General features: G+C 45.3%; 3 protein-coding genes across 5 annotated transcripts in view; 1 reads left to right on the plus strand and 2 right to left on the minus strand.

The window, feature by feature from the left end:
* Window positions 1-14,712, minus strand: part of LOC119228777 (beta/gamma crystallin domain-containing protein 1-like) — a 244,007-nt gene that overhangs the window by 151,547 nt on the left and 77,748 nt on the right. The window lies entirely within an intron of this gene.
* On the minus strand, window positions 314-8,507 carry LOC119228701 (MOB-like protein phocein). 3 transcript variants are annotated; one of them, XM_037488564.2, is made up of 9 exons: window positions 8,278-8,507; window positions 6,360-6,515; window positions 3,864-3,926; window positions 2,797-2,897; window positions 2,313-2,355; window positions 2,009-2,095; window positions 1,828-1,907; window positions 1,539-1,650; window positions 314-1,385 (listed from the first exon to the last, which is right to left on the minus strand). In XM_037488564.2, exons 1-9 carry the CDS (start codon window positions 8,470-8,472, stop codon window positions 1,251-1,253), a joined length of 972 nt encoding a protein of 323 aa, XP_037344461.1. In that variant the 5' UTR covers window positions 8,473-8,507; the 3' UTR covers window positions 314-1,250. The 3 variants fall into 3 exon arrangements, with proteins under 3 accessions (XP_037344461.1, XP_037344459.1, XP_037344460.1); XM_037488562.2 differs by lacking the exons at window positions 6,360-6,515; window positions 8,278-8,507 and adding an exon at window positions 4,638-4,778; XM_037488563.2 differs by lacking the exons at window positions 314-1,385; window positions 1,539-1,650; window positions 1,828-1,907; ... (2 more) ...; window positions 2,797-2,897; window positions 3,864-3,926 and adding exons at window positions 5,808-6,026; window positions 6,117-6,206 and having other exon boundaries at window positions 8,278-8,426.
* Window positions 8,896-14,270, plus strand: hspd1 (heat shock 60 protein 1). The gene is made up of 11 exons (XM_037488407.2): window positions 8,896-9,022; window positions 10,835-11,010; window positions 11,115-11,450; window positions 11,545-11,640; window positions 11,753-11,846; window positions 11,938-12,106; window positions 12,284-12,383; window positions 12,508-12,753; window positions 12,846-13,020; window positions 13,274-13,452; window positions 13,563-14,270. Exons 2-11 carry the CDS (start codon window positions 10,837-10,839, stop codon window positions 13,719-13,721), a joined length of 1,728 nt encoding a protein of 575 aa, XP_037344304.1. The 5' UTR covers window positions 8,896-9,022; window positions 10,835-10,836; the 3' UTR covers window positions 13,722-14,270.

Here is a 14,712-nt window from a genome sequence, read left to right on the forward strand (position 1 = left end):
CTTAGAAAGAACTTGTGGAATAAAGACATCTGTTCTACTTTTGTATAAAATGTTAAATCTGCAGTCCTTTCTACAAGGGAAGGGAAGTTTTTCTAAAGACACAGTATTGTTGTAAATATCTTTTTAGCATTAATTTTGAGGTGTTTAAATTCAGAATGACGATCATATGTATTCCATTTACCAGAGTATATTGAATGTCAGTATTAAAATTCCAGCATTTCCCCGTTTTGGAGCTTTTTATTGGACACGTCTCATTAACAGCATAATGACGCCAGTTCCTTTTAATGCGGACACATTTGACACAAGCACCACGTTTGAATAAGGTATTTTTTTATTAACAGACATCATGAAAATGTCGACGGTAACAAATGTTTTAGTCCATTTAAAAAATAAAAAAGTGGGTTTGGATAGACAAGACTCCTCCCACAAAATAACTTAATGAGGCGGGAGGATAAAAGGGAGGTTGTGCTCGGATACGTAGCCGTCTTTTCACCCTTTCATCCTCATCCGAACCGGCTTACGGCAGCACAGTCCCGTGAGGGGATGCAAAGGGGAACGTCGGGAACGGACCATGAAGCAGGACCAGAGATCTGACTGCTGGGACACTCACAAAGCTAGAGGTTGTCTTTGTACACTACCACACAAGCCACACACTTACAATTGTGTTTTTAATAGCATTATCAAGTCAGCAGGCTAATTTAGTGATCCATTTCATGGGACAACCCCCCCCCCCCAGAGAGGGGGGAAAAAATGCTGGAAGGCAACGCAAGCGAAAGGAGAACAGAAGCAGACACAAAAAAGGTGAAGCGCCATCAGAAAATATGATGGAGATATGGGAGGGGGGGGGGGGGTTATGTACAGAGGGGCGGGCAGGTGGGAGACGCTAATTCAGGTCACCATGATTACATTTTGCAAATCCAGCTGCTAAAAGATTAAAGGAAAACAAAAAGGAGTAGTGTGAGACAGGGGCTGCATCTGTCTGAATAAACAGTGTAAATAGAGAAGGGAAAAAAATACACATCAGCTTGTCCTGCAGGTACAGATGAACTCTGCGCTCCACTACGACCTAACTTCCACCGAGAGACACAGGGGACAAGGACAGTGTTGCTAAACATGAGCCTCAATACACCTTAGTGTGTATATTTATATATAGATGTGTGTACTGTATATGCAGGGTGTGTCAATGCGTCTCCTGTCACGTGTGACTGCATGTTGCACAACGTGGCGCCAGCAGCAGCAGCAGCTCGTGTTCAGGCCTCGCTCTCCCCGGCCGACGAGGTGTTCTGCACCTCCTCCTCCAGGATGGGAACGATCAGGTTGTCCTTGGACATCAGGTTGTATTTCATTACGAAGCGCGTGAACCGGTGACACAGGAATGTTTCGTTCTGTACACACACACACACACACACAGAGTCATAAAAAGTCCCTTTAATTAAGTTTGAATTCAGAACATGCTAAAAAGAAATCTAGACAAGACACCAAAATAAAAGCCCTCGGGGGGGGCAGTTGGTTTGTGAGACGTTTCCAGAGACACCCACCTCGTACTTGTCAAATATCTGGCGGTGATGGAAGTAGGCGTGGGAGAATATCCTATAGATGCGACGACAAACGGAGCCCAGTTTGGCCACCGATGACTCCTTGATGCTCACCCTACAGAGTCAAAGGGAGCCGTGTGAAGTCGCATAATATCAGCCATGAAAACAGTAACTATGTAAAACCTAGAATCAGAATTGGGGGCTGCCGCGTCAGAATTTTTCCGAGATGCGTTTCCCCCGAAGTGATTAACAAAAATTTGTTATCAGAGGTTTAAAAAGAAACATGACTGACCTGCTGGGGAAGTATTTGTTGCTATTGAGAAGACAGGCAGCTCCGTCCAGCGTGTGCCTGGTATAATCAATGGCAGGGCACTGGGGATGCAGAGGCACAAAGCACAGATGTGAGTGTGTGGGGGGGGGGGTAAATAATACTGCTAATAATGACATGAGCTTTGGGTGAACTCTTGACTCACCTCTTTGGGCGTCTTGTGGGCAGCACATAGAAAGATCCACTGCTCTGTGGCGGTCATCTGGGTGCAGGTGTCTGGATGGCACTCACTCTGAAATACGAAGATGCCTTTAAAGTACTCGTTGGACCGGAGGAGATTCTTAAACTACTCAAACCCCAGACTTCTAAAGTATGTAGGGCTCATTCATGTGTTCATCTTCACAAAATAAAACAGGTTTATGTGGGTGCATCACATTCGGATGTTTGCTTTTGGCACTGACACCAGGTTGTAACAGAAATCCTTCGATCTGGTGCGATGGACCACTTACCTGCAGTTTTACAGCTAAGCCATTGAGCTCCAGGCAGAACTGCCTACAAAAAAAAATACAGAAAAGTAGGAATTAATATAATATTTTGGTTTGTGAATCAATGATACTTAACAAAATGTTATGGAAGAAATTACTGGTTAGATTAGGAGGTGAGAGCTTTCGTATTGGCCCCAATTCTCCTGCTCATTATCTATTTATTTCTTTCATAAACCTTAAATTATCCTCATATGTATTTGAAGTGTTCTCCTGTTTCTAAACCAACCACATAAACCGTTTTATAGATTTTCCCGGCACCTTCAACAGAGCTGTGCATCACTTAATCAGTCCACTACAATGGATCAAAGGTCATGAATTGTCTTAAATTCAATATATCATTATTTTGTTTTCTTTGCTTTTCGTACTGTGCAAAATCAAGAAAGGAATCGTAACCTTAACCGCCCCCCTTCCGAACCACAGCCTTTTAAAAAGAGTTTTCTCAACATACCTGAGGTGTTCGTACTTCCACACCCCTTCATCCTGACCCTCCGGAGGCTCCAGGATTTTGTCGATATTGGAGCAATCCGATCTAATGTTCTGCTGAATGTACTGAAAACAGAGCCATAAAACAACACATTTCATCAGAGACCGTCCCTCCCTCACATCAATGGGATCTTCACCTTTAAATAAACATAACACCCTGGTAATTCACCAGGTCTGTGTGAACCGGAGGGTGCTGGTGGGAAACTAAAACAAAGCTCTAGTTTCAAATCAATTCAAAAGCATTACACTGTGAAGGATACACAAACAAACGGATTCAGGTTCCACACTAAATATTTGTGTGCATACAAAAGCGGGAAAAGCATGTTGGCAACAACATATTCTGATTTCTATCATCACATACAGGGCTGCCATCGTGCAAATTCCTTTTAAAATACAAAATCCAAACATCAATAGTCTTGGAAAAATTAGAAACTTCAGCTACGACCACACAGTCTTCCCCTTAGCTTGCAAACATTGACGTCCCGAGACACAAGACCCACAGTTGGATCCTTTCTCAGATAATTTCACACCGTAACAAGATGCCCACTGATATCTTTGTTCTCCTGAACATTGTCCTTACTGACTTGCTGTAAGGTGATATTTATCATTTACTACCCCCACTGAAGCCTCATCCACACCTAATATGACTTTGGGAAAACTGGATGTGCCCCCCATCGCTTACAAAGGAACAGCTTCAGGACAGGATCTATTCATGGCAAGTTTAGACAGGAATGGTTTCTAACACCAACATTCGTCATATTCATTCTGTGTACATATGGGCAATATTATGTTAAGACACACCTAAAAAAAACGTCATCTCAGATTGCCACTCATATTAGTAATGAGTGTTTAAACTTAGATAACATCAAACCAACCCCTGATCATACTGAATATTGGATCAGGGAATGTAGTCATGCTGATCATTGATCAATCAAATGTGGATGCGGTTGCACCACGGAGCATTTCTGACAGTTTAAATGGACCAGAGTTGGGGAAAGAGGGGGGGGAGAGGCCCTCAACATGTCAACACACCTGTTGGACAGCCAGGGTGCTGTCCATCTCCTCAAATGACTCATCCTGCCAGTTGTAGAAGTCCTACGGATGAGAAGGAGGATCGTTTTAGACTCAGTGGACAAGGCTAGCATGCTAGCATAAGCAACGCTAACTTACTCAGCGGACATAACGTTAGCTGTCATCTGACGCACCAACCCGAACTTCACGATAACACGTATGACACATGCATGTGGCGTCAAAGATAACGTAACCTAACGAGCGAAGCTCTGCAGAGAGAATGTGTTGGTGTAAAAAGATGTATGGTCACTCGTTTGTCTATGTAACACATTATTCCAAAGCTACAGAGCTAACGTGAACATAATGCCAGCTAGCTAACGTTAGCCGGTTAGATAACGTCGGCCCGGATGCGACTGCTTCCTGCAAAGCAAACTGCTAAAGACCATTTTACGCTGGGTGATAAGTTCGCTACGGTTGCGGATGCCGCGAGAACTTAATTTCATAACGAATAGACTCTGTGGTTATACAGCGACAACGATTTTCACGAGAACCACAGATACGCGACCGCCGCTTAAGTTAGCGCTACTCCAGGAACTAGACGGGAGCGAAAGCTAACCATTAGCTAGCTGGCTGGCTATTTCCAGGGCAGGCCCTTCCTGTATTCTGTCTGAAAAACCCGAGTCGTTCACAAACAGGCGAGCGGTAAAACAGCACGGCTCGAACGAGCCAGCGTCGCGGGGTTGCGCCGGGTCATTTCAGGTGACGCCCGAGTGTTCATTGCGGGTGAAAACGTACCTTCGCCTTGGTTCCAGGCCGATTCCTCCTGAGAACTGCAGTACCCTCCGCCATGACCATCTCGACAGAATACCCGGATGTTCGTCAGCCGCTGTGTTGTAGCAGCTGACATGGAAATGACCCCGAGGGCGAAGGAGCGCGTTCACTTTAACGAAGGACACGTTTATTACTGACGTTAGTGGTGTAATGCCAAGCAAAGAGTATAATTACTATCACATATGTGATTGTACCAGAGGAAGTATTCAGAGCCTAATGCTACACTATAAGAATACTAGATAGTTTTATTTTCATTATGGATTTCCTTAATTTGGTGTTTGGCTTGTACAAATATCCATAAATCGTTAATAATCCCGTGAAAATCCCCCAAAGTGAAGAATTCGTGTTATTTGACTTATCGACAGTCCAAACTCACTACAGTACTAAGAATGAAAGTAGCCTAAGCAAAAGCAAAAAAATCTTCCTTTTTGAAAAGTTGGAACCGTGAAACGTTTGGTATCTCGTTTAACAAATGCAAATAATTACAGCTGTGTACTAGAAGTATATATTAAGACAAATGTGTACTTACAGCAGCCAGAGTAAAAGTTAGTAATTATCCATTAGTGATACAGCGTGACATTTTAACGTTACTTCTAAATTAAATTTATTTGACTCCTATTTGTCAAAGTAATTTTAAGTCAAACTGATTGTTCCTTTTTGGGGGTTTTCTCAGGTCCACACGTTTTTCCCATTTATTTATGTTATCCATCCTATGGTTTGTGTTATATTTATTGAGTATCTGTCACAAATACAATTACAACCAGACTATGGAACTTTGCCCTCTGTTCTAAACCACATTATTCATACTGAACACGTTCAGCTGAATGAAGACTGTATGTATTTTCTTCCTTTATTTTAATGGCAGTTGTCCCGTATAATTTATGGTTGTTGTTATCAGAATAAACAGGCATCTTGCATAAAGAACACAGAGGCATGCCATATGTATGTAAATAAGATGGTCATTAGGATGTATTTTGCCTTGAAAGATTAAACCATGGATGTAGTTCTTTTTAAGTTATTTACCTATTTAATTTACATATTGGGTTCATTCATTGATGGTCAAAAGCTTCAGAAAACACTTCATACTTCGAATATCCACAGATATAAAGACAATATAAAGTAATGACATCACAGTAATCCGCAGTTCACCTTTATTATTGTAACAAAATGCGATTAGAATTATTTACAGTACATAGAAAAAAGAAAGAAAAAAAAAGACATGAAGGCGGCCACTTAATTTCTTCTCTCTAGTCGACAATAACAGACGTGACAAGATCTACAGCAACGGAAAATGATGAAGACTCATTCGACGTATTTACCGAGAATATCCCCATCACGGAAAAGGAAATAGTCCTAGGTGGAAGAACAAGAAAATATGAAATTAAACAAGGAAGGCACCAGAGGAAACTGATTTGAACAGAGGCAGTTTAAACTGTAGCGTACCTTGTCCTCAAGACTGACTTTGGTTCCGCCGTACTCTGGAAGGAGAACCTTCTCTCCCACCTTCACGCTGACTGGCAGCACGTGTCCTTTCTACAAGAAAACAGCACACACAAAAAATTAGCCAAATACCATCAAACCACACATTTATCACGTATCACACCTGCCTCTCTCTCTTATGCCCCTCCCTTCAGTAAAGGCCGATCTAGCGTCAGGCCGAGTTTAGCTTAGTCTAGATGATCTCACCGGATTGACGGAGCCAGGTCCTACTGCCACCACCGTGGCCTGCAGCACTTTGCCTGCAGACTTCTCAGGCAGCATGATGCCCCCCTTGGTGACCGTCTCTGCGACGAGGCGCTCCACCAGCACCCTGTCGAACAGGGGGAGGAATTTCCTAAAGGCCTGTAAAAGAGAGGAAATTAGCAGATATCAAGTTACCTAAAATTATGTTTTACCCTCCAAATAAAGCCTTTATTCCCCTGTAAGGACCAAATAATACTACACGGGGCACACATTGAGTCCAAGCATGCATTTAAAAAAAAAAGAGGGAGGGGGGCTACAGAGAGCCTAATAAAAGACAGCGCTTAGACAATCAATGAGTAGCTCCACTGCACAGAGGCAGCCTTTCAGAAGTCAATTATTGCAAAACTCAAGTGGAACAAAAGTCCGCATTTCTCCATTATGTAAAATGTGTCAGGCAAAGTTACAGGCAGCAGCTGTGGGAAGAGGGGGGGGGGGCAGGGATAAGATGTAAAACACCCGCTGCCAACATGTCTGAGAGCAGCAGATGTACGAGTGACCTTGGGGCTGAAGGTTGTTTGGGAACATGGTGGGGGTATGGGGGGGGCACGTGGGGCGGGGGGGGAAATGTGCCCGGTTGGTTCACTGGTCGTCAAAAAGCCAAAAGTGGAATTACTTGTTCATTGTGACAGTTGAACCCGAGGAAGACAAGGACGACCGATTAAAAACACTTTGCTGACTTAAAGGCTCATCTTCAAACTCAAGAGTTAAAGAATTCAGTTTAAAACAAAACAAATAGAGACCAAGTTATGATAAAAAGTCCTTGACTTGTGGCGAAACATCCTCCAGGTTTCTAACATGGAGAGATAACATTGAAGGCCGGTGTGTCCGTTTGCCAGAAGGTTCTCTGATGTAGTTTATGAGGTGGTGTGTGTGTGTGTGTGTGTGTGGAGGGGTGGGGGGGTTATTGCACAAGATGGTGATTATTAACCTCACGTTTTCCGGCTGATCTTTGTAATCTTTGATATTTTGTCCACCCCAAAACGACAAAAATGTTTCATCAGCAGGATTTATTCCAGGCAATATTTAATCAAATGAAAACTATTGGTGCCATTATATATAACCTACATCCAGCTACTAATTCTGTATACAAGGTACGTTTTTCTTACTAGTTACACCTTGTATCTTTCACACCTAACTGCAGCACGTGTTCTGCTGCTGATGCACTGTATTCATACCTATTACTGTATTCCATAGTTTCCAGTCTTCATATCATTGTGCACTCTCGGTCGCATAAAACGCTGCATTCTGAACGCACGGTCGTGAGGTCATCGGCTACGTAACAGAATCCGGAAATGGTTTAAACAAGCATGCGATTGTAGTTTTTTCAGCGACCAAGGGCATGCAGCGTGGAATAAGACCGATGGTGGAGACATGTCACGTTGCAGTTTAAGGGAAGGGGAGGAAAGCACCAACGACGCGTGAATGCTTACGTAAACCCACATGTTACTGCTGCAGGAGAGCTGAATGAACGTCAGATGAATGAGTCCACACATGACTGAGATAGATGGACCTGCGTTAAAAAGCATCTCGAGCAGAAAGGGTGCCGCTGCGAACAGTCGGTTTGTGGCTGCACTAAACTTAGGTTTCGTAGTTTTGTTAAAGCTAATCCGTTTTGTCCTCAGATTGATGCAGTGTGTGTGAGACTAGGATGATGAAGTATGTACTTCATGAAATAATCCCGTCTCGCTCGGTTTATTAACCGCGTGACCTTGTGAATCGATGTTAAAGGTAACGTTAGCTCACAAGACAGGCTAACGATAACTTGTCCATATGAAGCCTGCGTCATCACATTTTTTTCTGTTTTACTACTCGACTGTCTTTATAAATTACGGCAGGTTTTCTAGTATAAAATGTATCTTACCATTTCTGGGGTGAGTGAGAAGTCAGAGAGTCGATGCGAAGCTGCTGCAACCCGGTTCTTAATCTGACACACTGGATGGGGACCGTCTCCACGTGAACTGCACGGCGCATGCGCAAGACGTGCCCTAAAGCTGCCTGCCCAGTTGTGGAAAATTCTAGAACACCTAACGGCAGAGTTCAAAACGCTTCCGTTCATACGGGGTGTTTTATAAGATCAAACTATGGTGTGGACAAGTCGTGATTTTTGTAATCGCAGTGTTTCTTTCTTAACGTATTTCTCAAAATCGGAGCAATGTTGCACAATGTCAACTTTGACCTCTATTTGTTCCTCCAATGGCACGGCAGAAAGTTCGAGAAACGCCAGCCCCGGAACGAGCATTGATGTATACATTTGAATTATAAAAGCTGCGTACTTTACTTGGGGATTTACGTTTTATGTAACTTTATACTTCCACTCTGCTGTATCTGAGATGTTATCTTGTAAAAAAAGAATGCTTAATATTGAACCATACCGTGCATGTTTGTAAAGTACGTTTTACTAACTTCAATAAAGGTTTTTACAAAAAACGTTGTTATTCATGTTCAGGGGCCCGCCGGTAAATAACCCGGATGTGATAAGCCATGTGCAGTACCCTCTGAGTAGCTCATTCGCACCACACGGCTTGTCCTTTTTTGCCTCCGCTCGCTTCACCTCTTCGTCTCACAGACGTGCACCTTGTCGCAGCTGCAAGCTTTTCACCTCGCAAGTAAGTGCAGCCCATTGTTCACGATATTCTATGGAAGTAACGTGGCTAATATGTCAAACTGCGTGCTTTTATTAAGGCTAGCTTTACGTTGCAGATTCTGCCCCGACTTTAACGTTAGCTTTAACTACTCCTAGCTAAAATATCTTCATTCTTAAAATCCAAGGACGTACGCGATAAACTGTCACTGGAGACTTTAGCTAACCGTCACTGTAAACTAACGTTACACTTTAAATCCCAGCCGCTTATTCGATTTTAATTTAATAAGGAGTGTCTGGTGTCTCGACATGATGAAACATTTCATTTTTAACCTCTTACGGCTCCACATTGTTGAGCACATCTAGACTGTCAATGTCAGACTAATTTTATTAAAATACTTCATTTCGGGACAGCGGATTCTAATGTTGAATTAAACGTAGATGCTGTCAGTCCAGTGGCGACGCTTTGCGAAGCCTGAGCAGAGACGATGGCGAGCCAGTTCCGCACATGCTTTTTATTACAAAATGACCTTGTGACGCGCGACCTGAAGAGCACACGTGGGGAGGGGGGGGGGGGGCGGACCATGAACTGGTTTGTGTGTGTGTGTGTGTGTGTGTGTGGGGGCGGGGGGGGGGGCTACCTTTCGTAATCCAGCAACGATCAAGGCCATTGTAAATACTATACAAATTATTCTTTTTCTTTTAAATTGATTTTATAAAAGGAATGTTGAAACACGTGATTTTCAGCTGGACACGTTTGCAGATCGAAGCCTTTCACGTTAGTTACTCAATCAACGTAGTTGTGCTTTACTGGAGTACTTTTACCATCTTATATGGCATTATACTAGTTTTCTAAGGGAAATGTGTACTTTTTACCCACACTACTTTTTATCTGACAGCCATAGCTTTTTGAAGTTCTACCCCCCCCCCCTTTCTGTCCAGAACAAAATCTCACCTCTCTGCGTGTGGATTATGACTCGTTCCATTGTGTGGAGAAAATCCTACTACTACAAATAAACTCTTCAAAGGGCCTCTTGCCTTAAACAGTCAGTGTTGTATATTCTAATGCAACAAACATGACAATCTTTATACAGTATGATTTCCATAAGATGATTTATCTTGAAATATTGACTGAACATTGACCCTCTGGAAATCAAAAGCAATATTCTTAAACCAACTAAATTGCACAATCTAATGGGGTGTGACATTCTAAATTTCTTGGTAATAATTGCACCGTTTAGTGGAAGCTTTGAAAACGTTTGACCATCGTGATGGCATGTGGAGGTTCATTCATTCACTGAGGCCACGTCATACCACGAGTGGCCACTAGGGGCTCAGCTAACCTTTGCACTGAATCTGTCCTGTGACTTGGAAGGGATTTAGAGAATCATTATTCAACCAGTGGTCAAGTTTTTTTTACAACAAAGCAAATGAAACCAACTAAATGCATGCTTAAAAAAGATGCATCAAAATAACACTTTAATTACATAATTTCCTTGAAGAATAACAGATTTCAGAATAATTCATACATCACTTAATGTACTGTTGTGTAGCGTGGTAAGTTTTGTATGTATTGCATTTTTAATCTAAAAACTACTAGGTTTAAAAAAATAAATAATTCTTTGTCAATTAGACAACGGTGACACTTTTATCCAAAGTGATTTACAATAAGTGCATTTCAACCATAGGAATACAAACTCTGAAGAACAAAGTGCAATCAAATAAGCCGTTACGGAAAAGTTGGTCAAATAAAAGTAAGTCAAGTAAAAGTATAACTTACTGGAAGTATCAAGTACACAATAACTTTGCAGATGTAATCCGTCTTTTTCCCCCACAGAGATGTTTCGTTTGCCAACGGTCATGAAGCAGGTGAGGCCCGTGTGCAGGGCGCTCGCTCCTCACCTCACGCGCGCCTACGCCAAGGACGTCAAGTTCGGCGCTGAGGCCCGTGCCCTCATGCTGCAGGGAGTGGACCTGCTGGCCGACGCCGTGGCCGTCACCATGGGCCCAAAGGTAACGTTAGTCTTGGTTGTTACTGACGTTCGCCCTGTTTGAATGACCCTGGCGCCGAATGCTGCAGACGCCTTTCGCCTCACCACGTCCTGTCCCCACTGCAGGGTCGCAATGTCATCATCGAGCAGAGCTGGGGCAGCCCCAAGGTCACCAAGGACGGCGTGACGGTGGCCAAGAGCATCGACCTGAAGGACAAGTACCAGAACATCGGCGCCAAGCTGGTGCAGGACGTGGCCAACAACACCAACGAGGAGGCCGGCGACGGCACGACCACCGCCACGGTGCTGGCCCGCGCCATCGCCAAGGAGGGCTTCGACACCATCAGCAAAGGCGCCAACCCCGTGGAGATCCGCCGCGGCGTCATGATGGCCGTGGAAACCGTCATCAACGAGCTGAAGAACCTCTCTAAACCGGTCACCACCCCTGAGGAGATCGCCCAGGTAAACGTGGCGGGATGGAAGTGACGGATGGAAGCCCTTTCACTGTATCCTCAAATTCGTCATGAAATGCTTACATTCATTTTGGTCTTCGCAGGTCGCCACAATCTCAGCCAACGGCGACGTGGAGATCGGCACCATCATCTCCAACGCCATGAAGAAAGTGGGCCGCAAGGGAGTCATCACCGTCAAGGTTGGTGTCCGGAGATCCCACCCAGTCATTATCTTGGTTACGAATGGGCTGCGTTAGTTACATTGAAGTATTTTATCCGTCCGAGGTAATAAATACATGCTTCATGTCTCAGGATGGGAAAACTCTGCACGATGAGCTGGAGATCATTGAGGGCATGAAGTTTGACCGGGGTTACATCTCCCCGTACTTCATCAACACCGCCAAAGGTAACCGCGCTCGTACTCGCCGAACACCTCCTGTTGCATGTGGAGAAAATGAGAGAAATTGCCAAAAAAAATCGCTGGTCTCCGTTTCCAGGTCAGAAGGTCGAGTTCCAGGACGCCTACGTGCTGCTGAGTGAGAAGAAGATCTCCAGCGTGCAGAGCATCGTGCCGGCCCTGGAGATCGCCAACCAGCACCGCAAACCGCTGGTCATTGTGGCCGAGGACGTGGACGGAGAGGCGCTCAGCACCTTGGTGCTCAACAGGTACGTCGACCATTGCTGTACCAAGCGCTAAAGCTTCATTATTAACGGTAAATATGCAAAAGAGCGAACTTGACGTTAAATGATCCATCTAATGGTATTTGTGATTATTTATATTTTTGTCCTTTATTGTATTAAATGTATGAACCACATCATGTATGATTCATTGTCATGTTTCAGGCTCAAGGTGGGCCTTCAGGTGGTGGCTGTTAAAGCGCCCGGCTTCGGAGACAACAGGAAGAATCAGCTGAGGGACATGGCCGTCGCCACCGGGGGAACGGTGAGTCCACACGAACCTCAAAAGCCCTGCGGGGGCTTTAATGTGTTGCTGCTCATTGAAATGAGCCTTTGGTCTTGTATATTTTCACAAAGGACTCAAAGAGATGTCCTCTTGTCCTCTCCAGGTGTTCGGAGAGGACGCCGTGGGCCTCGCCCTCGAAGACATCCAGGCTCACGACTTCGGGAAGGTCGGCGAGGTGCAGATCACCAAAGACGACACCCTGCTGCTGAAGGGAGGGGGCACCCCGGCCGACGTGGAGAGGCGTGCCAACGAGATCGTGGAGCAGCTGGAGAACACCACCAGCGACTACGAGAAGGAGAAGCTCAACGAGCGGCTGGCCAAGCTGTCCGACGGCGTGGCCGTGCTCAAGGTGCGTCCTCGGGGCGGAGCGACCACACCCCCCCACCCCACCCGGAAAACCTCAAGTAACCCCCCCCCCCCACCTCCCCTGTCTCGTTTCAGATCGGAGGAACGAGCGACGTGGAGGTGAATGAGAAGAAGGACCGCGTGACGGACGCCCTGAACGCCACCCGCGCCGCGGTGGAGGAGGGCATCGTGCCGGGCGGAGGCTGCGCTCTGCTGCGCTGCATCCCGTCGCTCGACACCATCAAGACCGCCAACGCCGACCAGAAGATCGGTCAGTGGAAACTTAACGCTGTATTTCTTTATCTTTTTGATTGTTGCTGGTGGATAAATGTGGCCTCAAAGTAGAGGTCCATTAAGCCTTCAGAATGAGCCCAATGTTGATTATTATTAAAGTACATTTAGTGTAAAGTTACTGTGAATACCATAGCCTCCTGTGTGGTGGTTTAAAGTGGCCCCTCCCCTACACGTTGATAAAATAACCTCCTCCTAGCGCTGATGAATACGATCCCCTCGTTCCCCATCAGGTGTGGAGATCATCAGACGGGCGCTCCGTATTCCCGCCATGACCATCGCCAAGAACGCCGGCGTGGAGGGCTCTCTAGTGGTGGAGAAGATCCTGCAGGGGCCGGTCGACGTCGGCTACGACGCCATGCTGGGAGAGTACGTCAACATGGTGGAGAAGGGCATCATCGACCCCACCAAGGTACAGCCCGAAACGTCGATGCCCTAAATATGTAATCGTTACCATTCTGTAAAGAGTTTTTGGGGATTGTTTGGCCGTTGATTTAAAAATGTAATCGTGGCTTCTTACAGGTGGTGAGGACGGCGCTGCTGGACGCCGCCGGAGTCGCCTCCCTGCTCTCCACCGCCGAGGCCGTTGTCACGGAGATCCCCAAGGAGGAGAAGGAGATGCCCGGAGGCGGCATGGGAGGAATGGGAGGCATGGGAGGGATGGGAGGCATGGGTTTCTAAGCCGATCCTCCTCCTCCTCCTCCTCCTAGTTCGCTGTACAGACTTGATAACGGGCGGAGTGGTGGTGCTGGTGGGGGGGAGGGAGGAAGGGGGGCGACCGGGGGAGGGAAAAACTGCACCCACCTCCCTAAACTGACTGGCCCCCGATGCCGTGATGAGTAACGTTGGAGCCGCAGACGTTTCGATCGCCATCCTCAATTTCAGTTTATGTCCCATGATTCCGCCTCTTCGTCCGGGGCGCGTGGAGGAGTCTTCCTCGCCTGACTTGAGCCTGCTTTACTGCAGCCGAGCTCCACTCTGAGGCCGAAGCCCCCCCCCCCCCCGACAGAGTAATGCTTACAGGTTTCATACGACACGTTGTTGATGCTCTGTGTTACCGAGAAAGATGCCCAGCCAGGATTTTGTCCTTTTTTTTGTTTTTGTCATAGCATTTTGGTAATTCTTTTTTTATATATATAATATATCCGTAGTGTTTTTGTTTTGTCCGGCTAATGTTGCGTGTAATGAACTTCTGTCACTTGGTTTAATTAAACTAATTTTCTTACGGAGCTTTAAGCCTTTTCTGTGACTCTGTCGTTGCCTTTTGTGTCCATGTGGGAGACTATGAAGAGTTCCTAAATGAAGCTCTTAAGTTTGACCCATTGTTTACGAGGGGTGTCTCGTTCATGCATCGTCTGCCCAGCTGATAATGGATAATGGCTGGTTGAATGTGAGCATTTTGGATCAATTGATCATGATAAACTGAAGTGATCAGGTTTACTAAAGAGAAGGTAATTTCATCACAAATAGCAAAAGGCAGGTCATTTGTTTTGTATGATGTAGACTGATTTACTTGTTTAATAAATTCAGTTGAGTTATTGAATTCGGGTTCAATTGGTTTACAGATCACTACACAGGCGGCAGCATTAAAGTGAGTTATGCAGTCATCTTTTAAATGCATCACTTGTATTTTCGAAAAAGATTTCAACTCTTGAGAACCGGCTACAGGGAA

Source organism: Pungitius pungitius, chromosome 10 (assembly GCF_949316345.1).
Source record: "Pungitius pungitius chromosome 10, fPunPun2.1, whole genome shotgun sequence".
NCBI classification, from domain to species: Eukaryota; Metazoa; Chordata; class Actinopteri; order Perciformes; family Gasterosteidae; genus Pungitius; species Pungitius pungitius.

What these genes read in the sequence shown, in the direction of transcription:
- LOC119228701 (XM_037488564.2), bottom strand. Translation starts at nt 8,472, where the DNA reads ATGAACGGAAGCGTTTTGAACTCTGCCGTTAGGTGTTCTAGAATTTTC. An exon ending in TCTCACTCACCCCAGAAATG is followed by an intron (nt 6,516 to 8,277) that starts GTAAGATACATT and finishes TCTCTTTTACAG; the next exon opens with GCCTTTAGGAAATTCCTCCC. An exon ending in TGGAAGTACGAACACCTCAG is followed by an intron (nt 2,356 to 2,796) that starts GTATGTTGAGAA and finishes TTTTTTTTGTAG; the next exon opens with GCAGTTCTGCCTGGAGCTCA.
- hspd1 (XM_037488407.2), top strand. Translation starts at nt 10,837, where the DNA reads ATGTTTCGTTTGCCAACGGTCATGAAGCAGGTGAGGCCCGTGTGCAGG. An exon ending in CCCCTGAGGAGATCGCCCAG is followed by an intron (nt 11,451 to 11,544) that starts GTAAACGTGGCG and finishes TGGTCTTCGCAG; the next exon opens with GTCGCCACAATCTCAGCCAA. An exon ending in GCATCATCGACCCCACCAAG is followed by an intron (nt 13,453 to 13,562) that starts GTACAGCCCGAA and finishes GGCTTCTTACAG; the next exon opens with GTGGTGAGGACGGCGCTGCT.